This window comes from Rhizophagus irregularis, chromosome 24 (assembly GCF_026210795.1).
Source record: "Rhizophagus irregularis chromosome 24, complete sequence".
NCBI lineage: Eukaryota > Fungi > Glomeromycota > Glomeromycetes > Glomerales > Glomeraceae > Rhizophagus > Rhizophagus irregularis.
Genome location: NC_089452.1, coordinates 3,145,678 through 3,168,312, shown reverse-complemented (window position 1 = coordinate 3,168,312; position 22,635 = coordinate 3,145,678). Strand labels below are relative to the sequence as shown.

The following is a 22,635-nucleotide window of genomic DNA, read 5'->3' as shown; positions in this document are numbered from 1 at the left end:
TTTTAGGAATACTTTGGACTTCAGTATGAACCTTGAAATCGCAAGTTGGAAAAGTGAGTGTCCTGTTTTTTCGTTTCAGTATCTTTTTTGTTAACGCTATTGTTCTTTCTTCTTTAGAGCTTTGATATGGACTTAGAAAAATTGCAAGTTGAAAAGATGGGTGTCGCGTTTTTTCATTTTAATGTTTTTTTCTTTATTTGAGAACCTTATATACATTATTTTTATTTTTTTTTTTAGAAACACTTTGAACTTCGGTATAGATCTTGTTGGAAAGGTAATTTTTGAATTTTTTTATTTCAGTATCTTTTTTCTATTTGAAAACGTTATTAATAATATTTTTTTTTATTCTAGAAATACCTTGGACTTCAGTATGAATTTCACAAATAGTTTGCATCTTTTTTTTAATCTTAAAGCGTCATTAATGTTCTTCCTTTTTTTTTAGAAAGCTTTTGGTTGTGTTTCTTGATTTGATTCTTGGAATTTAACCTTGATCATGTCTCTTAATCTTAGCTTGTTTTGTACTTCTTGTGGTTGGTTAAAATAGTTATTATAATGAAGGGTTATCTTTAGGTTCAATGAGATAAATAATTTTATGCTAGTTGAATGATTTTTTTTATTTCATGTTACTTCTTTTTATTGTTGGAATTCCTAAATAAAAGAAAAAAAAGAGAATGTTAGTGATGTTCTCAAATTAAAAAATAAAATACCAAATAAAAAAAAAATAAAGCAAAAATACACACTTTGCAATTTCAAACTCCAAGTTTAAAGTAGTATATGCGATGAAAAAATATCATGTGCAATAAGTGCGTCATCCCTATACACCACTGTATCATGTGATTGTATAATTGCATTAATAAATTGGTGCGCTATACATTTTTTACGAAAGTTCCAATTCAAAAGATATGCTGATAAACCATTAATTATATATGGAAATCTTCCTTATGAAGCGCTCAAAGTTATTGTTGGAAGATAGAGAATATATTTCTGTATCTGATATTCATAGTATTGCAATGCTTATGTGGGAAATTCATCTGGACAACCAAGTCCTAAGTCGTTCCTAGAAAATAAAAAATAAACTATAAATGATCCATATGATATTATCGCAAGTGCGATAAACTATAAATTGTATTGAAATGCGGGATCAACGTAGCCATTACAAGAAATAACTGGAAGTATTTTTTCAGAATGTTTGCTTCTAAGTTAATGCCTTAACAAGACAAAGAAAAGTTTAGTTGGCAAGTAATAAAAAGACTGGGCGAAAAAAATGGAATAAAAGATAGTGTGACAATTAAAGAAAATATCGACAAATATGGCAGAATTTTCGGAAAATAGTTAGGGTTAACACAATTAAACATATCTTAACAACGAAAGAGATGCGATGAAGGCGGTATTTGTATCACCAACATTAACGCCTTTCTATTTATTTATTTATTATTTCTGGCCTTCTCTCAAAGTGAAATATAACGGTAGGTATTATTTGGGTGGGTGTGGTTGTGTAATGGCGTTATTAAACAACATTAACGCCTTTTTTTTTATTTATTTAAGTTTCCAGCCTTCTCATATGATGGTGGTATTATTTGGGTTGAAAATTTTTTTTTCATTTTTATTTAATGAACGTCTTTTTTACTTTTTGTAGGTTCAGGACACCGACGGACACTACTTCGAAGGTATTTACCTTCAAAAAATTTCTTTATTTATTTTTTATTTAACGAAACATAACTAATATTTCGTGGTCAAACCTTTTTCTTTTTTAGGTTGTTTTATTTATTTATTATCTTTTTTTTTTAGACGACTTCTTCGAAACTTCTTTTGGACGTGGATTTTGATGATATGGATCTGATTTTGGTTCAAACTTTAAAACCATATGTGAAACCTGATGAACGTATACTAAAATACATTTGCTGGGAAATATTTGTTTGGATACTAATGTTACATTGGACGACGATATAGGAAAAGGATTACTCCTGAAACAACGTGATGAGCTGATTGATGGACATGGTAGTTTTAAGGAAAGAATATTAAATCGAAATGGTAGAGCGTCGATAACAAAGTAACAAAGACGTTTGACGGATACACAAAATACAGGTCCATCAAATAATCAGTTGAACAGGAGCATGATAGTCCCTTCGGAAAAACAAATGGAAGATTTTGATAAGAATTCAGCAAGAGAGCTAAATCAATAAATTTTAATTCAATATCAATATGGAATAATACCAAAGGGAACAAGAAAGAGGATAGATAAGAGTCAACAACGGACGATTTAGAGACATCAGAAATTAAAGATACAAAGAAAAGAATGGCTTTAGTGCAGGGTGAGAGAGAAAAAGAGTCGGGTTAGGTGTCAATATAGGAAACGTAAGTGGAATAGATTTAGCGTTATATTAGACTACATAGTTATTATCATATAGTGTTTACTTTAGTGTGTGTTTAGAAGTTCACAGATATCACTGGGTTTTTAGTGATCTTGCTTTTCCTGAATCTGTAGCCTATTAGAATTTTTAATTTATTGTTTTTATTTGAATTTTCACATGGGTCGTTAGTTGCTACTTCGTTTTATTATACGAAGATTTTGGTATGGAGAGATTTGGGGTAACATTCACGTTGCAACCAAATTTCAATGTATCTTTTGTATTTTAGCGTAGTAAATGTTCTCTCACATATTACTATAATAAAAAATGCGTTATTAATTAAAAAAAATAAACAAATAAAAAATAAATCATATTGAAATACGATTTTAATTCTGGCCGAAATTAACATAATTTCAGCCTAACATAATATTAGAAGAATGTGTAACAATTTTATTTGTTTATCTTTATTTTTAATTTGCCTACCCTTATTTGCGTCTTAATAATACTTTTTACCAAAAAAAAATAACAAAAATTACACTATCGGAATGAGTAACCAAATCCGCTGATATGACTTAAAGATATATCAGAAGGAACAAGGGTAAGAATTTTTAAACATATATATTTATAATTAAAACTTTAATAATTTTATAATTTTAATTCTTAAAGGAATTTATCAAATATGCACGAAAATATCGTGAGATATTGTATAGTAAAATTTGCTTTCGCTTTATGGATGATTCTCGTATTAATACCTTAAAAGAAATTCGTGATTGGTTTGTAAATGGCAAAAAACAAAAAGTAGGACCTATGGAATGGATTTCACCACAATGCCAATTTGACTTGATTTTATCTATTAATGGTTTTCTTGGAATATTAGAGTTTATTTTAAAAAAGTATCCAGGTTCAATAATTCAACCATGACGTATTTCACAAGATATGCTTGAGTACTATTCATGAACTTGGAGGAGATTCTTCAACACAGACACTCAAATCATATGGACACACTTTGAATAAATATCAAATTACAGCATTGATTTCTTCTGAAATAAAAAGTGTCAATTACGGAATAGCTAATTCTATGGGAACTGGTATTGCTTCTTTAATGAGAAGGTATTTATCGTCTTAAAAATTTAATGACAGATGAGAATTATTACTAATAATTTTATGTTTATTAGAGATTATCGAAAAAATAAAAAACACTATGAAGAAGACAAAGAAAATAATAATATATGTCAAAAATATAATACTCGTTTATTACAATTATCAACTTTTTCTTGTGGGATTTTTGAAAGCCTTCTTACTGATAATTTAATTATGGGAAGTTTTAAATCTTTATCAGAATCTTCTAATGATAGTGTTAATTGTGAAAATAGTCAAAATACTAAAGTTTATCAACTCCAAACTGAATGATGCAACCTTATTGAAGTTTTGCTTTATTTGGATTCTATTGATAAATTATTACAATCATGGCAAAATATTATCAAAAAGATAACTTGTGAGGCTATTCCAAAAAAACCAGGTATTCAGTGGTTGACAACTTGGAGTTCTCATCTTGAACTATATTTGAATAATTATCAATGATCTGGTATCTGGTATGAGGAGTTTCTGACGGTAACTAAATTACATACTTCTTCAACTCTAAGACTTGTTGCGTATTTACTTCTACAAAAAGTTATAGAACATACATTTAGAAAAAAGGCTATTAAGAAAGATCAAACTGCAGATTGTAATTTAATACCTGAAAATATTATTGTTTTAGAACCAATCGAAGCATCAAAATTCTTCTATATTGTTGATTGGGTTGTTTATAAATTAACCAAAAGTGATAAACAAACAAAATCGCATCCACAGTTCAAAGCTATTTGCGCTCACTCTGAAATTCTTAATTCAGAACAAGTGGTATATAAACAAGATGTTCGATCACAAATAACAAATGTGATTCCTGGTTAAGAATTTCTAGAGTTTATGTATAAGATGGAATCATTAATTCTTCTATTATTTGAGAAGCATAAGGAATTAGGACCAAATACTCTTCAATATATATATACAACAGTTTACTTGGCAACTTACCATTATTACAATCTTTTAATATACTTCTTGATTTTGCAGACCAACAGGTTTTAATTTGTAAACCTGCAACAAACGAAAGACACGAGTTAAAAGATGAAGTTAGGAACTTTCTTTATGAACGAATTATTTCTATATATATGAGGAGTAGACAAAAAACATGGTGAAGATTCAACGATCTCATTCCTGAGAAAGGAACTTCAAGCCTTCGTGAGAATTTGAAAACCCTTCGTAAAGACACTCAAACTATCTCAAGAAAAGAAAATAAACCTACTTTAATTAAAAAAGAAAATATTCCACAAAATCCGTTACTTGGTTTGGGGTAACTTCAAATTTAGGCAAAACTAGATGACGCTGAAGAAGTATTTTCAAAGATATTTCAAGTAGCAGAGTTGCAATGGTTGCTCTGGGCGTTTGGGGATAATGTTAAAAATAAGAGAAAAAAAATTTTAATACCTTTGATTTTTGACCACCTAAAAAAAGGAACCCAATTTTGTGAAGAAGCCCTATTAAAAAGGTATATGTTTGCATTGTAGACTACTGTAAAACTACAACTTTACTATAAAATAATAAAATTTTGAACATTATATAGTAATATTTGTGAATTAAATAGTTTAATTGCATTCCGAGTCATTTTTACGAGAAAGAAAGTAACCTGTAAAAAGTTACACTAATCCAATTTGAACAAAACTACTTTGTATATGTAGAATTAGCGTAAATGATCTTAACTTTTTAAATCGGCTGCTCTTCTACGCGTTTTTATCAAAAAAATTTAAAATTTTTCACAATTTTTGCGCTTTTTAATATATGATTTTATTTTGTGTAACCATTTTACAAAACTTCAGTTCTGGTAATTTTTGATCAGCTCTGTGTAACCTTAAGTTGTACCATTCGTTTATTTACCTATCCCCTAGATACTACAAAAACTGCGGCACCCAACCTGTCACCCCCCTTATCACCCGAATGATCATCGATTTTAAAATTAGTAACACCAAGCCACCATGATGATCAAATTTTCCAGTATCCCCCCATCCCCCAAAGAAAATAAGGTTACACCAAAAAAAGTGACCAAGAAAAACAAAAAACAAAAAATAAAGACATAAACCTCAGGAAAACTCGAAGTGCAATGAGAAAAACCTGAGTAAAAAACACCAAACATACACCTCAACTCTGTCTCTTTATTTTAGAAGACTAACTCCCCAGTTAACAACATCAACTAGCAAGAAATACGTTGGTCAGGAGCTCCTTCCAAGAAATACTGGTCCGGCCTGCGAACCACTTGGCCAGTTAGATTTTAAAGGTGTAGGAACCAAGACGCACTACTTTTCAACCTTTCAGAAAGCCCAGGGGAACGTTCGTATGGAACTGCCATCTTACAGTATTATTGGTAACTCCAAGACTCATGATAACAGTTCTAACTCAATATAAGCCGTAAGGAGTTCAGGCGAAACTAAAGACCTCAGTAATAACTTCATATAACGTCGAAAAGTCCTTTTACTATCACTCAAGGCAAAAAATCCTCATATTTTTCATCCATAACTTCATGGGAAAAAATGGGAAGAGCCCAACGGGAGAGAAAGTACAATGATCATTATCTTTATGTCAGCTGATGTAAATCTATTATTTTTATGTAACTTGTATTTGCATTTGTTTAATAAAGTTAGTTTTTTGAATATAAAAACTTAATTCCATCATAAATCAGTCTATATGATATAAATTTATATTACTTTATTTAACTTATTATTTTTATATAAAATATTTACTTGAAATTATTTAAAGAATCTTTCAGAAATTTTATTAGTAAAGAAGAAATAAGAAAGAAAAATACGTCTAGTATATATTTTTTATATATACTTTACCTTTATTTTATTAACTTAATTATAATAATCTGCATTTTTAGTAGTCCAAAAAATTGGCTAATTAATTGTTTTTAAAATAAATTTTATTTATCACAAATACTGATTGAACAATTATGAACTGGCCTAATATTATTATTATATTATTTTATTCATAATTAGATTCAGTAATTATTTTTTCTTTATTTATTAGATAAAATTAATCAGATAATTGGCTTTGATATTAATATTTATAGTCTATCAATTGAAGATAAGATAATAATTAATCTTGTTTATAATCCATTAGCTGAAAACCAAATAATAATTGACTTTAATTTTAATATTTGTAATCTATTAGTTGATGATTGGACAATAGTTGGCCTTGGATTTGATATTTATAATTCATCAGCTAGAGAAGTGCTAGAGATAAGATAATAATTAGTTCTGATTTTGATATTTATATTCCATTAGTTAATCAGATGATAATTGGCTTTAATTTTGATGATATTCATAATTCATCAGTTAAAGGTTAAATAGTTGGTTTATTTGATATTTGTTATTTATAATTAATATTTATAATTTGTAAGTTGATTAGCAATATTATAGTAACTGATATCTAACTTTAAAGTTATTTATAAAACTGGCCATAAAGATAACTGAAAAAGAAGCTTAAAAATCTAAAAAATTAGAAAGAGTATTTATGAGAAAAATTAAGTTATAAATTACTTTTTGTAAGTATTAATTATATAAAATTTATTAATTTATTAAACTTTTAATATCTAATTTCAAATTTTTTTTAGATACTAACTATAAAGTTTAAAGAAAGATATATCTAAGAAATAAAGTATTTATAAAGCATTTATAACTTAATAAAATAAACAATAATGAAATAAAAAGTAGAGATCCTGGACAAAACTGAAATATTTAGTCATTTGACTAAACTGAAATAGTTTAGACATTTAAAATTAAAAGATGAAATGCCGAAATTCAATATTTCATAGTATTTTCATGATTTTTTTATAGATTTCCATGGATTTTTAATTATAATAATTACTTATAAAAAAAAAAAATAATAAATTCATATTAAAATATAATATTTTTTAAAGGAATTTATAAAACTATTATATGTATAATATAATTTTATATATTTTTATAATAAAACTATAATTTTATATAATTAAAATTTAAACTTAAAAATTATTACTATATAGTTTAGTCAATAATGAAACTGAAACTAGTTGGTGATGAACCCGAAATTTTTGGTAAAAAGAGTTTAACTAAATATCACTAGTAATAAGATTATATAAAAGTAGTTACTGATGATGATCACTAGTAAATAAAGTTAAAATTTAATTATATAATACTAGTAATAATTACTGTAGGTAATATGTAGCAATTTTTTTTTTTTTATTTATTAATTAATTTTATTTAATAGACATTATTTTTAAAATATAATTTAATCAGTAAAATTACATTAAGGTAATACAAAGTTATAAATTCAATTTTTATATTACAATTTGCTTTTTTTGATTCAGCTACCCAGATTTTTATTTTTAAATTCAAAAATTTTTAACTAATAAATCTTAGTTATTTAATCAATAATTTTATTTTAAAATACCTTTGTAATATATGCAATTATTACATAATATTATAAAATATAAACTATTTTTAATTTAATATAAAAAAAAAAAATTTAAATTTGTAATTTAATGATACAAATATACAGTTAGAATATAAAAACTGAATTTATAATCAATTTATATTATTGACAGATATTTCAACCTTTAAATTAAGTGCAATATTATTCCAATTAAATAAAAATAAAAACAATCATATAATCGCATATGTTTAGTCAATTTTTTTTATATTTTTATATAAATTTAATAATTTAATAATTATAGTCTGGTGCAAAAAGATTTGTACATCAAAAAAAATATCAATAAAAAATTTTTTAATAAATTAAATTTCATTTTTTTTTATATAAATCTTATCAGTATATATTCAGAAATATTATAATATCATTATTACACCAAATTGTGCATTACCATCGGATTCACTATAATTATTAGATTCTTTATTAATTAATTAGACATTTTTGTTAGCCTTAAAATATACTAAAATATGCCTTGGTATTTTAAGCACTTTTTTCTAAAGTTCATTATAATCTTTAAGTTAACTTCATTTTTTAATGCATTTAAAAGTATATTTCAAACAGGCAATAATTTAAGATCTTACAATTTCACCTTTTACAACTGCTTAAACACCTTCAATTGGCTGTAGTTCATAGTAATAAGTGACATATAAAAACTTCATGATTATATTGTTTTGCTATTTTAATGCAAGAAAATGGTAACATTTTCTTGTGCATTTAAACCAGCTCCAATAGTTCTAGTTTTTGTAATTCATTTGAAAAACAATATTGACTTCCAGTTTTTCATACTTGAAGTTAGATTAGGCCATCCAAAGTGTTTTATGTGATGTAAATGTGCAATCACTGTATTTATTCCAGTCTAATGCAATGCTCCCAACTGTACTCTTGGTACAATTAGTGTTTCAGTTAAGAAACTTATTTGCATAATTTAAGTTCCAGATGACTTTCTTTTATAAAATTAGCCTTTGGAAGATAATTATGCATACTTTATTATCATTAGTTTTTCATTGTCTGTTAGTGGTATGCCACTTCATTTTAAGGAAGAAGAAAGTATCATATAATAAAAAAAAATTTTAGCAGCAAATTTAGGCAATTATTTACTAATAAATATATAAATTCCAGCCCGTTATGTTTAGTTTTACAAAATTTTTCTTTGGCATAAATCTTATCCTTTTTTAGTGATGTACAAATAGGATCCCGAACAATACTAATATAGGAGCTGAAGATGCATCACCATCTTAGTGGCTATTAATATGTTAGAATTTGGAAATGCGTACAATCATCGAAAAATTTTGATAAGGTTAGAATTTGATTTTGCGTAATTTTGATTGGATTTTAGAATGGTAAAATGTTAGATTTGCTTATTGTTGGTACATTTTTGGATTTTTTTTTCAAAAAAAAAAATCTTTTTTGTATTGTATACATAATGTTTCATTAGAAATATGGTAAAGAGCGATTGGCTAAACATAAATACGTTGCTCATATTATTAATGCAAAAAAAGTAGAATGTATATGTGGAAAAGATCAAACTAAACTGCAGATATGAAGTAGATTATTTAAATAGACATGTAGCATGTTCAGGAGTATCAGAAATTTCTATTGGTAATATTTTAAGATTAGTAAGATTAGTAGGTAATGAAAAAATATTATTTTGATTATTTTAGAAGAAGAAATTATTAGTGCTCTACATGAGCCAAGCCAGCTTGTGAGCTTTTGAGCTGAGCCACGTCAAGCCAAACCAAGCTGCAGTTATAGCTTGGCTTGGTGCTGGCTTAGCTCGATTTATTGTAAATTAAAACTAAAGTTTCAAAACGCGATAACTTCGCCAATATTGCTCCAAATTTAATGAATTTACCACCATTTGATTCCTCTTGATGAGACGAATCTAATGGTAGTAAAATCATTAAATTTGGAGCAATATTGGCGATATTGGCGAAGTTATCACGTTTTGAAATTTTAGTTATAATAAATTTTATATGATTTTGAAAATGAGCTAGCTTGTGAGCTTTTGGAACAAGCCAAGCTGAGCCAAACTAAGCTAGCCCTTGGCTCGGCTCAAGCTGGCTCATGTAGAGCCTTAGAAATTATTGAAAAGATGATTGAAAAAATCTTAATAAAATGTACTGATAAAACTAATAAAAGAGCCAATTAAAATTTTAAAAACTGACTTGAAGTTAGAGGATTAGAATGCATATTTTGTAAAAATTTCAGGGGTTATTAGGAGCTATAAATGCGTACTAATCATAGTCAAAAGTGCTGCATATAGCTAATAGTAAATTTTTTTTTCTGGACCTTACCTATTCAGTATTGTTCAGGGTTCTGTACAAATTTTTTTGCATTAGACCATAATAATAATTAAAAAGAAAATTTTAAATTTATTAAAAATTTAGATTTTTTCGAAAGTTACTATTATCAATATAATATATAATATGTTATAAAAAAATCAGTACAAATAAATGTACATGCTAAAATGAATATATATATTAATTAATATTTTATTGAATTTAATAAAGGATTATTTTGTAGCTTAAGGTGGCAACATCATTAATTGACAGATTTAAGTACTACGGTAGCGGCAAACTTTAAGTTCTGTAAATATTTTTTGAAAAAATTAGTAATAATTATTTATTTTCAAATTAAATTATATTTATAAAATATTAGTGGATTAGATTTAATTTGAAATACTCAAATATTATTAAAAATAATACCAAAAAATAAATATCAAAAAAATTTGCATTAAAGAATTCAAATTATCACAATTTTGATATATATATAAAATAAAAAATACTAATAATTACAAAAATATGTATAGTTTACTTAAAATAAAAGCAATTTTATCATTTAAAATGCAAAATAAATTTGAATACTGGAATTACATTTTGATATTATTTGGGATTCTAATATTTTTTTACTTTTTGAGAAAATTAACTACAAATGTTAATTTTAAAGTAAAATTTAATATGAAATTTTTAAATTAAAAATAAAAAATATTGAATAAAAAAAAAATTTTAACAACATAAAATATTTTATGCAAAAAAAATATAAAGAATTTTTAAATAAAAAAATATAATTATAAATTTAATTATAGAAAAATTACTAAAATAAATTTTATATTAATTTATTATTGATAAAATTTATGGGTTTCTATAGGATCCCGCTGTATTTCTAATAGAGGTCTCTAAAAAAAATTTAAAATTTACTAGTAATTTTATCAGCGATCCTATTGGTTAATTGATCTAAAAAGGAAAAAATTATAGTAACTTAGTGTAATATTTCTTTTTTTAGCTGTAATTTATCTATATATAATAGAATCTTTAAAAATTCTCAATTATAAATTTTACCTTAAGTTTCTGGTAAAATGTCCTAATCTCCTCATAAGAGTTGCCACATCAGATTATAAGTTATAGAATAAAAGTTAGTAGTACAATAAATCAAATAATGTTAGTAATAACAATATGTAATCAACAAAAATAAAATTCAACTCTAAATCATTTTTCTTTTATTAAATAAATTGATTACAAATAAATTATAACATAAAATATCTTTTTCAAAAACTATGATATAATAATTGACATTATATACCCAGTTTATACTCATATGATAGGAGTAATATCCATCATTTGTGTATAAGTGATATCCTTGTTTTTCTATTATATCCTTATGTATCTTATTTTGGAATTAGTTTATACTTATGGTCTGAAGTAATCTGCATTACTGTCTACTTCCTTAATTCCATCTATCCTTCTATTTTCCTAATTTCTGCACTACCTACAACTTTTGTTTTCATTAATTTATGCTTGGTCTCTACTGATTACACTGGTTAAGTAAGTGAAGTCCTGTTTCCATCTTTTAAATAAGCTATTTTACATATAATTTGGTAAAATCATTATGATTTTATGACCAATTTTTTAATTTTAGTTTTTTAAAAAGTACTTTTTTTTGCAATATTTCAGTCAATATTTATATTAAAAATGCAATTTACTATTATTGGATTCCACTTATTAAAATAAATTTAATGATATAAATTTTATCAAAATCCAATTAGTAGATTACTTAAAATAGAGGTATGTAGGATAAAAAATTATTAAAAATTTCTTTATAATGCAATTTTAGCTAGAATTAATATATAAACTATATAAATTCAAATTTGAGTTAGATTTATAGTATAGTTCAGAATCTTATTTTTTCTACTAAAAAAATTCAAGTTTCTGGAATAAATAATAAAAAGAAAAAAGTTTTACTTTTATAAGTTTATTACAGTCAACTCTCTATAAATGCATCCCCCTTGGGACTGAATAAAAGTGTGCAATTACAAAAGATGTGCATTTATAAAGAGTAAATAATTAGAGGTTATATATACTTGGGATTGAATCAAAGTGTGCATTTAAGAAGGGAATGCACTTATAAGTAGTGCATTTATAGAGAGTTGACTGTAGATATTTATTGCTACTTTAAATGCAAAAATAGAAGGTGTGATATAGGTAACAAATTTCATGGTAGTTATGTGATAAAAATTACATATATAAAAATTATAGTGGTGATGATCACACTGATAAGATTTAGCAATTTCCTAAAAATTTTGGATTTTAAGAAAATGTCAACATTAGCAAATATTAGTGGGCGGAGTTTCATGACATTTTTAATACTACCCTAATTCTGGTGAGGTGACAATCTCCAGCGATGATATCTAGACAATATTCAATTTATTAATCAGTTTAAAAAATTTGACTTTTAAACCAATCAGTCATTTGTCCGGAAAAATCGGATTGCACGTAACCAAAAAATCTGAACGTGGTGTCACGTCAGATCTCTACACGACAACCAATCATATTTATTGTTGATTCTAAATGTCTTATATGATGACCTCATAGATTGAAGTTACTTCACCAGATTTGGTTATTGGTTTTTTCGAGGGAAATTTGCTTTATTTTTTTCCGTAAAACTAGAATTATCTATATTAGTTAACAATTTCAGTTAGTTCGATAACCTTTGATAAATGTCTCAGGTTATGGATACTCCGGGCGAAAAATGTCCGCTCTGTGCTAATAAACAACGTTTGGTTCCACTTTGGTTCCAGGAAAATACTGAGACTTGGATAAAATGCGATATATGCAATGTCTGGTGTCATGCAAGTTGTCTCAAACTTCCTTCCGAGGAATGTGATAGAATTGATGAATATCATTGTCCAAACTGTACACGGACTCATGGTCCTAGTGTCTGTAAGTGAAAATTCGTTGTGAAATGATATATAATCAATTGATATTATAATTCGTTCACGAAATTTATCTCAATTTAATGCTTTGTAATTTTTTTTTTAATTAAAGATAAAGTGGGAATAAGAAAGTCAAAACGCGAACATTCCAAAGTCAATTATGCTGATTTAGAAAATGGTTTAACTGGCAATCCTTATAAATGGAAACGTGTTCTCGATTCAAAAATATTTCAAAAGCACAAATTCCGTAAAATACGTGGTGAACAGTTGACAATAGATTGGGTGCGTTGGTTTGGTCTTGAAGAGCCTATCATTATCGAAAATCCAGATGGCCTTGATATGAAAATGCCTCATAAGGACATCACAGTTAGCGAAATTGCCGAAACTGTTGGTATGTTCATTAGATGATTACCCTAATTTAAGACAAACTAATATAAAATTTATTGTTTGATCAGGTTATGATACTCCTGTTGATGTAATTGGTAATGTAGCTTCTAGTTGTACAACGTCATTTCTGCGGCGCACTTATTAAATATATTTATCTTTCTTAAAGATGTTTCTACCCAACAAGAAATTCCTGATTGGAATATGTATAAATGGGCTACTTATTTCGACGGACCAAAACGGGATCAGGTCTTAAATGTAATAAGCCTGGAAGTAAGCGAAACACCCTTCGGCGATTCGATATTGCGACCACGCATTGTAAGGTATGCTAAAATAATAATAAAATTTTGTTTTCGTAACCAATTTATCGATATTTTTTTAAATTAAATAGAGAGCTCGATTGGGTCGAGAACATGTGGCCAAATAAAAAAATGGTCGAATATCCTAAAGTTCAGCTTTACTGCCTTATGAGTATTAAGGATAGCTTTACCGATTTCCATATTGATTTTGGTGGATCATCTGTTTTCTATCATGTTATAAGGGGATCAAAAGTATTTTATTTTGTTCCGCCAACACCATCTAATTTAAAGAAGTATTCAAGATGGATATCATCACCAGAGCAATCCATGACCTTTTTTGCCGATTTGGTCAAAGATTGTTTTGAAGTGAAATTAGTTGCTGGTAATACTATGTAAGAATTTCTATTTATTTACTAGCAAAGGATTTTCCTTAATGTCTAATAATTTTGACAAATTATTTATTCACGTTAGGATAATTCCTACCGGATGGATTCATGCAGTATATACACCAGATGATTCGATAGTTATTGGAGGCAATTTTTTGCATGGGTTCAATATTGGAATACAATTGGCTATTTATGACATTGAGAAACGTACTAATGTTCCAATAAAATATCGATTTCCATATTTTGAGAAAATGAGTTGGTATGCTGGAAAGCACTATAACAAGATACTTAAAGGTGATAAAAGGATAGTTACAAATTTCGCTTTTAAGGTATTATTACTAATGATAAAAATTTTCTAGAGGATCCATCATCTTTGTCTCAATGGGAGTTGAAAGGCATAGTGGAACTTGCACTGTTTTTACTTGGTTTTACTGGTAAACTCGAATCAAATAGTGAATCAACAATGGAAGAACGGCAATTAATAAAAGACAATATTCCAAATGAGGTATCTGATCCTATAAGATTAACGAAAAGATTAAGTAGACGGATAAATAGGATTATAAACCAAGGCAATATGAATTTCGATGAAGAAGAATCAGAAGACCAAAAGGTTAATATAAAATCGTGTAGAAGGAATCATGATGATAATAGCGGAACATCACGAAAAGATAACTCTGTTTCCACAAAAATCAAGTTAAGGGTTAAAAAACGAGTGTTAGAAGATGATCATGAAAGAAGTGTAAAGTGGGCAAAAACTAGTAGTTCAGTCCCACGACCACCACCATATAATTATAGCATTTATAGTTATGATGAAAATGACCGAGAATCATCAACTTCACCAACACCAGAAGAAATAGCGAAAGTTGAACAAATAATAAAGGAAAAAATTCGAGAGTTCGAGCTAGAAAATAGAAAGAAAAGTTACAAAAGTTAAAGGGAAATAAAATGATCTCATCGAGAATTTACATACTCAAGCATTAATTACAAATTTGATACATCTATTTTATTCAATAAATTGTTTGATAAAATGATATTTGGTTAACGGTGCGACATCTGCGAATTTTACTTCTATCTAAAAATATAATTCCGGGAATTTCTTATTAGGAAATTTAATAATTCCGGCCGGCTCTATGAATTCACGCCCTATAAATGTGCGACATGGGTAACAAATATTTTCTGTTATCACATGATTACAATACACTTCCGCTTTGACGTTCCACACGATTTGGATTTAGTAAGTAGGATCTATTCATTTACACATTATCCATAATTATAGTTTATAGGGTTATTAAATAATAATATAAATGCATTATAATTATAATTTTATACTATGTATGTATGCTAATAATTTACAATTGTAATTTTTCAATTGCGAGAGAGAATTCTTTTATAAAATGATGAGATAGTAAATCAGTAGCAGATGGTCTTTCAACAGGATTTACTTTAAGACAATCTCTCAAGAAATTTTCAAAATCTAAAGAAATATTTAATGGAATTGGAGGAGTTCCTACAGTTCTTATTAACTCTACGACCTTTCTTTGGCCCAAAGGAAACCATGGAGGACGACCATCAATTAATTCTATTGCCATAATACCTAAAGACCATATATCAACTTTACTATTATAAATTTGGTCATGTAATACTTCAGGCGCCATCCAATATAAAGTTCCAAGTTTTAATGAAGCTCTTGAATGTAAAGAAGAAGAACCAAAATCAGCTATCTTAACTATACCGTCGTTTGATAGTAAAATATTCTGAGCTTTAATATCTCTATGTATTATTCCCATTGAATGAATGTATTCTAAACCTTTTAAAACTTCTCTACATACGAATGCAATTTCATGTTCAGTTAATCTTTTTGATTGTCGTTTGTGCCTTATATCCCACAGAGACCCCTGTTCACAATATTCCATTAATAAACATAGTGTATAATTAGGTAATTCTGAATCATAATCGTTTGTTGAAGAGTAATCTTCGTAAATATATTGTTTATAATTTTGAATTATGTTTTGGTGACGTAATAGGCGACAAGCCAAGATTTCGGAATATGTTACGTTAAGAAGTTTTGAGGAGGATAAACTTATTAATTTTATTGCTAAAATTTGTTGTGACTTTCGATGTGTGCACTTATAAACTTTGCCCAATGCTCCTGAATTAATTTGATCCATATTAAATATATCGCGTACGTCTAGCTCTTCAACCGAATTCCTAATTTTTGACAGATAAAGATGTTTATTTTGTGATTCGGCTCTTTCATCAATAACTTCCCAATTATTATTTATTATTTTTGGTTTCATTTCTTCCAAATCACAAGAATAATGTGTTATATCCGTAAGGGTTGTTTCATATGCTGAAGTTGATGCTGAAAAAACGCTTGACGCATGTCTGCTACTTAATGTTCCAGTACTACATTTGTATTTATTACCTTTACGTCTTAAATTACGTACACGCTTACTATCATCTTCGTTATCACTATTACTCATCATTTTTTCATTTTCAAGACCAGCTAACTTTATTAATAATTGTCGATTTTCTTCTTGCATCCTGGCAATTAAAGTAGGTGGTTGTGGTGAAATTTGTGGTGGTTGTGGTTGTTCTTCTTCTTCAATGATGGATGATGTTATATAAGTGGTATATGTCTAACATTCAAAAAAAATTTTAATAAAATACCCAGTATGTCCAATATATATAATATATATAGTTTTTTTTACTTACTGAAGTTAATAAAGAAAATTTTTTGTGTGTAAAAGGATTCTTTATTATTATTACATAGTGTTTTGAAAAATGAACCTTAAGTTTATAGACCAGTCCATAAACCAAAGCAATCAACACGTTAATCAAAATTAGATTACCAAGTTCCGGTATAACCAGATTCACACTTATCGAATATACTATTATCAAAACAAGAAAAAGTAGCATGTTTCTTTTTGTATCCATTTTATTTATTTATTGAAGAAAAAAAGACATCTAGTCTAGAAATATTACTTGAAAATTTAAGAGGCATAATATAAACTATTTAACCCAAATGTCAGGCAAAAAGAAAAATTTATCGAATACCTGTAATACTTAACTTTTATTAATAGTTTATCAGGGCATTTAAATAATGATGTCACAAATTTTTATTAATTACCTAATCACATGATAATCTTCACCTTTAGTACCATGTACTCTAAAATTTTTTCTGAATTTAAAAAAACTACACGGAAATTTTCGATTTTAAATTTTAGTATTTGTAAATCAAACCCTCCGAAATTTGCAAGATGTTCAGAATGTGTCAAATTATTATTAAAGTTATTTATTTTTATTTCCAAAATGTGGATATAATTAAATAAATAGATAATATCAAACCAAAATCTTCGTACAAAAATAAAATAAATTATTGTAAAATAAATAAAATAATAGCATTATATGAACTAAACTAATACACCGTCTTCGCTTTCAACAGATACTACTGAAGTACTAGATGGTAACCCATCTTTGATCATAAATATCTTTTGAGAATCATCTTCTACATGTTCTTTACCATTCGATAATGGCGGGGATGAAGGTCTAAAATCTTCATCACTCACGAGTTCTAAAGTCCGCATTGCAGACTCCATTGTTCGCATTGATATATTGCTGAAAGGAGTTGTGGGAGTACTACTAGTGTTAGGTGTTGTATTAGTTGCGGAGTTTGAGCTTGTACTCAACATACTACCATTATGAGTCCACTCGCTTGAATCCATATTCGCAGAAACTCCTTTAACTGCATCTTCGATCCATGGATGCTTCAGTAATTCTTTAGCGGAAGGACGTTGTTGTGCTGATCTAATAAAACACATTTTTAAGAAATCCATTCCTAATTCCGATAACTGTGAGGGATCCGGTAAAGGTGGATGACCTGTAACTACATGATACATAACAGCCCATTCGTTATCTAAATTTGACCAAGGACGTCTACCAGTGGCCATTTCCAATACACAACATCCCAATGACCATATATCCATTGATCCTTTACGACCCTTCTCCCCTCCGGTTATTATTTCCGGTGCCTAAATTTTAGACAAATTTGTTAGTATTATTTAATATAAAATTTATTTTAGAAGTATATTTATTTCAACCAACCATATACATTGGAGTACCAGTTAGACTATGAACATTGGTTTTAGATTTTTGTGCCATTGTAGTTCGGCCCATTGTCTTCTGATTTTTTGCAAGAATTTTTGCTGCTCCAAAGTCCACAAATTTTATCACTCCATTATGATCTAAAAGTATATCTTTATATAATATGTGATGTTAGGGGTAAGAATAAAAAAGTTTAATTGTTAAAATAACTACTTACTATCAGGTTTTATATCTCTATGAACTATATCGTTTTCATGTAAGTAACCTAACCCATGCAACATCTGATAAACATAATATTGAATTACTCCTTCATCTTCGATACGTCCATGTTCTAACTGAGAAGCAAGACTACCACCCTGACAATATTCCATGAAAATATATACTTTGTCCCGATGTACCTCAATACCGTAATATGAAACAATATTTGGATGATCAAGCATTTCCATAACTGACATTTCTTCCTTGACAGACCTATAAAGCGTTGTAAGTGAAGATGGATCCTGAAATCGTATTTCCTTGACAGCCATAAGATCTCCAGTATCTAAATTGACAGCCAAATAAACTGATCCAAAAGCACCACCTCCTATAAATTTGCCTTGTTGCCATCGTAAAGAAATATTTGAACTTGATGATGCTAAAAAGACTAAAGGTCGATTTTCAGGTTGATTATCGTCAAGAACTTTACCAACAAGACGTTGATCTTGTTCCTTTTCGTAGCGTCTAGCTTCTAATTCATTTAACTTAGCCATCCATTCATCTCGCATAACTAAAGAATCCTTGCCGCTATAAGCATTACCATAATTATTTTGGAGTTGAAGAAGAGACTGTAATACAAGATCACTCTGATGACCAGTTGTCTCTTGCCGTTGTTGCTCTTCATGAGATGATCGCGCACCCATAATATCTACATGAGATATAAGTAACCTCATACACATCCCTACTTTGCTACGCAACATGGCAAATTCATTTTCTGTTAAACCTAGAATATTGTTACCACGATTTGTCGCCATAGCAAATTCTAAAGCAATTACCGCCCATCTAAACGTTTTGCGATCTGTGGGAACACAATCATCACATATAAAACTAACCCAATCTATCGCCATTCGGGTTAATTTAACATTTAATTGCGCACGCACAGCATCTCGATGCATATAACGCAAACAACGTTGACCTATTTCAGTTGCAAAACTAAAACAGTTTTCAATCAAATCTTGACATTCTTCATTCTTTGTTTTTTCTTTAATTAATGCAACACTATCAATTATTTTATTAGCAAGCTTGAAAACAGTTTTTTTAATTTTAGTCATTTCGCGATTAACGCAAGGTACGTTTGCTCGCGTTTCTAACAAAACTTCAATACCACAACCATCGACTGCTTCGCGAAAACGTTGTTTGCATGCTTGTAGTCTTGGATATGCACCAGAAACTAGCCTGATACGGTGAGTTTTGAGTTCAATATTAAGTTGTTCCATCGACTCAACCATATTAAGACCATTCCATTCAAATTGTACCCTGGGTGATAGAATAAGGACATATTCCGTTCCTATTAATTCTTCATCATAATTATCTTGTCTTTTTTCGGACGTAAGAACAGAAGTAAGTAGTTTTTGTATTTGTTGAGGTCGGTTATGAAGCGTTCGTTCAACAATGAAGCACACACCATCAGACTCATAAGTATCAGGGTACACAAGAACATGTGAGGTATGCTCTAATCCTTTGATAAAAGCTTGATAATTATTATCATCAATAAAATATTCTGCAGCATTTTCGAGTTCACCGAAAAGAAATCTACATAAAAGCGATGAAGTTAATAAAGAGTATATTTAAATAAATTAAATAATGTACCTACTTCGTAAACCGAATCAATCTTCTCAATCTTAAACGTACACTTTCCAAGAGTTTATTATAAAATTTTAAAGGATCAGACTTCGTAGGTCCTAGTCCAAGCTCCTTATCATAATAAGTCATGACATTCTGAAGTAACTTATTCGTTAGAGAACTATAAAATTGTTAAAATCGTGTGAAAATTGTGTATTAACTAATAAACCGATTCGTTTTTATTAAATTAAATTTTTCCCATGTATATATGTATAAAAAAGTTCCTAACATTAAGCAAATTTTATACATTATATTCCAAAAAAATAAATATGTAAATGTGTAATAAAAAAATTTCAAATACAAAAAGTTACATACTCACCAAAATTGTACTGCAGTTTCAGAATCACCTCCCACTATATGACGACATATGCCACTTAAAAAAGACCATTCATTTTCTAAAATTTCTGCTTCCTTAAATGATACAGTCTTGTATCCAATTTTGAGCTTCCACTGTAGTAACTTAAAGTAGAATTTCAACGAGTCTAGTAAAACTGTATTATAATTTTCATCGATGCATGGAGGAATATCCCAACCATCTGCAGGTTTGATAAGCTCGAGATATTGATGTTTGATTTGACATGCTAATGAAAGAGAAATTCGAAAATTCTCCATCATCTGCTGAACCATCAACATAGTAGGATCGGACAGACGATTAGAATACGTAAGTAACAATTTCATACATTCTTCCATAAGTTTTGTTGGAAAATTAAGAAGTTGCTGTAATTCGTTGATATAAGGAGGTAATTTCATTTTAGCAAAAGCAGCAGCATTATCAATCATTACACGTTTCGCTTTTAGCAAAAGCGAATCTAAAGTCGATAGAGTTCGGTTTTCAAAAGTTTGTTTCAAACTATTCTCTTTCAATATTCGTTCAAGAAAAGAAGGATTTTCTGCATCGGTTGGGGCATCCTTCGGTCGAGTAATTTCCAAAATTCCACTTCCTGTCCAATTTTGTAAAATTTTTAATTGTGTTTGCAAACTACGTGTTATCGTTAACCATGAATTAAGAGCATCCAAACTATATTGAAATTCTTCTGATTTATATAAAGGTTTATCAAGCATCATTGCTTTGCGTGAATGATAAAGATTCTCACATGTATCAACTCTCTGAAGTATCTCGGCTACCTGATCAATTGCAGGCACATCACCTGGTTTTACCTCAAATTCTATAACTTCTTTGAGTAAAACATCGATTATCTGTCGACTCTCCTCAACAATCAACTTCTCTTCCGCGAGTGTACGTCCACGCGTTATAGCACGGATTCCCAACCAAATTTGATAACTTATACTAGCCGCTTGCCTTGGATTTGAACCTGACATACGCCGTTTCTCCGATTTAATAACGTCGCCATTAAGTACGGATGCCAAAAAACTTTGCCATTCCATTCTTTCCTTTTGCATTTCATGAGTCAATCCAGGTTTTGTGGTAGAAGTATCGGCATCTTCAGAATTTGGAAAATCGTTAACTACACCATCAGATTCATCTGAATCGTTAGATGCTCGATCCCAATCAAAAACATCATTACTCCTCCGACTACTTGCAAATCCATCTCTAGAGTGGCGTTTCCTATTACCATATTCATTTGGAAAATATGAATAATGATCCCAGTCATGTTTTTGGTTTAGGCCCTTTTCATCTTTAGTTCTATCACTATAAGATTTTGATTTTCGATTTATAGGATTTATAGGTCTCTCATGGCCATGTTCGTTATCATCATCATCATCATAGTCGTTATCATCATCTCTGTCACGGCGATTATAACGGTGATTATTTGGATTACTATTGAAAATATAATTCTTACAATTTTTAATTATTACTTAAAGCGACGATATAAAAGGGTTATTAAACATTTTATTTACCCGATGTCCTCATGCATATTATTTGCCGCATTTGCCGCTTCATAAATCCAATTATCGAACATGATTTGTACATTGTTAGATTTCACCAATTCGTTAATTTCTTCAGTATTTCTATCATGGTACTCTTGCGTTGTTACAAGATAAGTCGTCTAAATTTAAAAAATTTAATATAAATATTTCCTTTATATTAACACACAAAGTGAAATTTTCAGTAAATCAACAAAAATGTTTGGACGAATACGAAAAAAGAATTCGAAAATAAAATTTTACCCGTTCACTGATCATTGACGAGACACTACCGCCCTGTTGAAATATTTTGCTTTCCAGTCTTTGCTTTTGATACTCATCGAGCCCATGTAAAACAAAGATTAGATTTTGAAAAGGTCGTTGTGAACTGCCATATCCAACACCGTTCCTATGATTAACGATTGAATCTCCCGAGATCGCATATCCATTAAAGCTCTCGCGTCCTTCATCCCTTCTTGGCTCTTCGTCTTCGTAAGGAGTGTTAAAACGTACTGTATTTTTCATTGGAGTCGCAACAAATAATAAGCAAACAAAAATTCTATGAAATTACCAATAGGAAAACTAACTAGTCGGTACTGATAATG

The 22,635-nt window shown here is 28.6% G+C and overlaps 4 protein-coding genes across 4 annotated transcripts; 2 read left to right on the top strand and 2 right to left on the bottom strand.

The window, feature by feature from the left end:
• Positions 1–3,077: 3,077 nt before the first annotated feature.
• Positions 3,078–3,758, top strand: OCT59_016380 (uncharacterized protein; the record flags this gene model as incomplete). Its single annotated transcript, XM_066132434.1, has 3 exons — positions 3,078–3,146; positions 3,283–3,458; positions 3,524–3,758. 3 exons carry the CDS (start codon positions 3,078–3,080, stop codon positions 3,756–3,758), a joined length of 480 nt encoding a protein of 159 aa, XP_066003416.1.
• Positions 3,759–12,814: 9,056 nt separating this feature from the next.
• OCT59_016379 (uncharacterized protein) lies at positions 12,815–15,222 on the top strand. Its single transcript, XM_025329245.2, has 7 exons — positions 12,815–13,120; positions 13,226–13,504; positions 13,569–13,595; positions 13,667–13,820; positions 13,889–14,188; positions 14,268–14,476; positions 14,542–15,222. The coding sequence occupies exons 1-7, from the start codon at positions 12,898–12,900 to the stop codon at positions 15,114–15,116; spliced, it is 1,767 nt and encodes a 588-aa protein (XP_025187519.2). The 5' UTR covers positions 12,815–12,897; the 3' UTR covers positions 15,117–15,222.
• A 257-nt stretch (positions 15,223–15,479) lies between these two features.
• On the bottom strand, positions 15,480–17,249 carry OCT59_016378 (uncharacterized protein). The gene is made up of 2 exons (XM_066132432.1): positions 16,898–17,249; positions 15,480–16,821 (listed from the first exon to the last, which is right to left on the bottom strand). The coding sequence occupies exons 1-2, from the start codon at positions 17,117–17,119 to the stop codon at positions 15,532–15,534; spliced, it is 1,512 nt and encodes a 503-aa protein (XP_066003415.1). The 5' UTR covers positions 17,120–17,249; the 3' UTR covers positions 15,480–15,531.
• A 208-nt stretch (positions 17,250–17,457) lies between these two features.
• OCT59_016377 (uncharacterized protein) lies at positions 17,458–22,555 on the bottom strand (the record flags this gene model as incomplete). The annotated part of the gene is made up of 7 exons (XM_025308993.2): positions 17,458–18,213; positions 18,287–18,438; positions 18,504–20,074; positions 20,136–20,285; positions 20,484–21,944; positions 22,025–22,173; positions 22,295–22,555. The coding sequence occupies 7 exons, from the start codon at positions 22,553–22,555 to the stop codon at positions 17,596–17,598; spliced, it is 4,362 nt and encodes a 1,453-aa protein (XP_025187521.2). The 3' UTR covers positions 17,458–17,595.
• Positions 22,556–22,635: the final 80 nt, after the last annotated feature.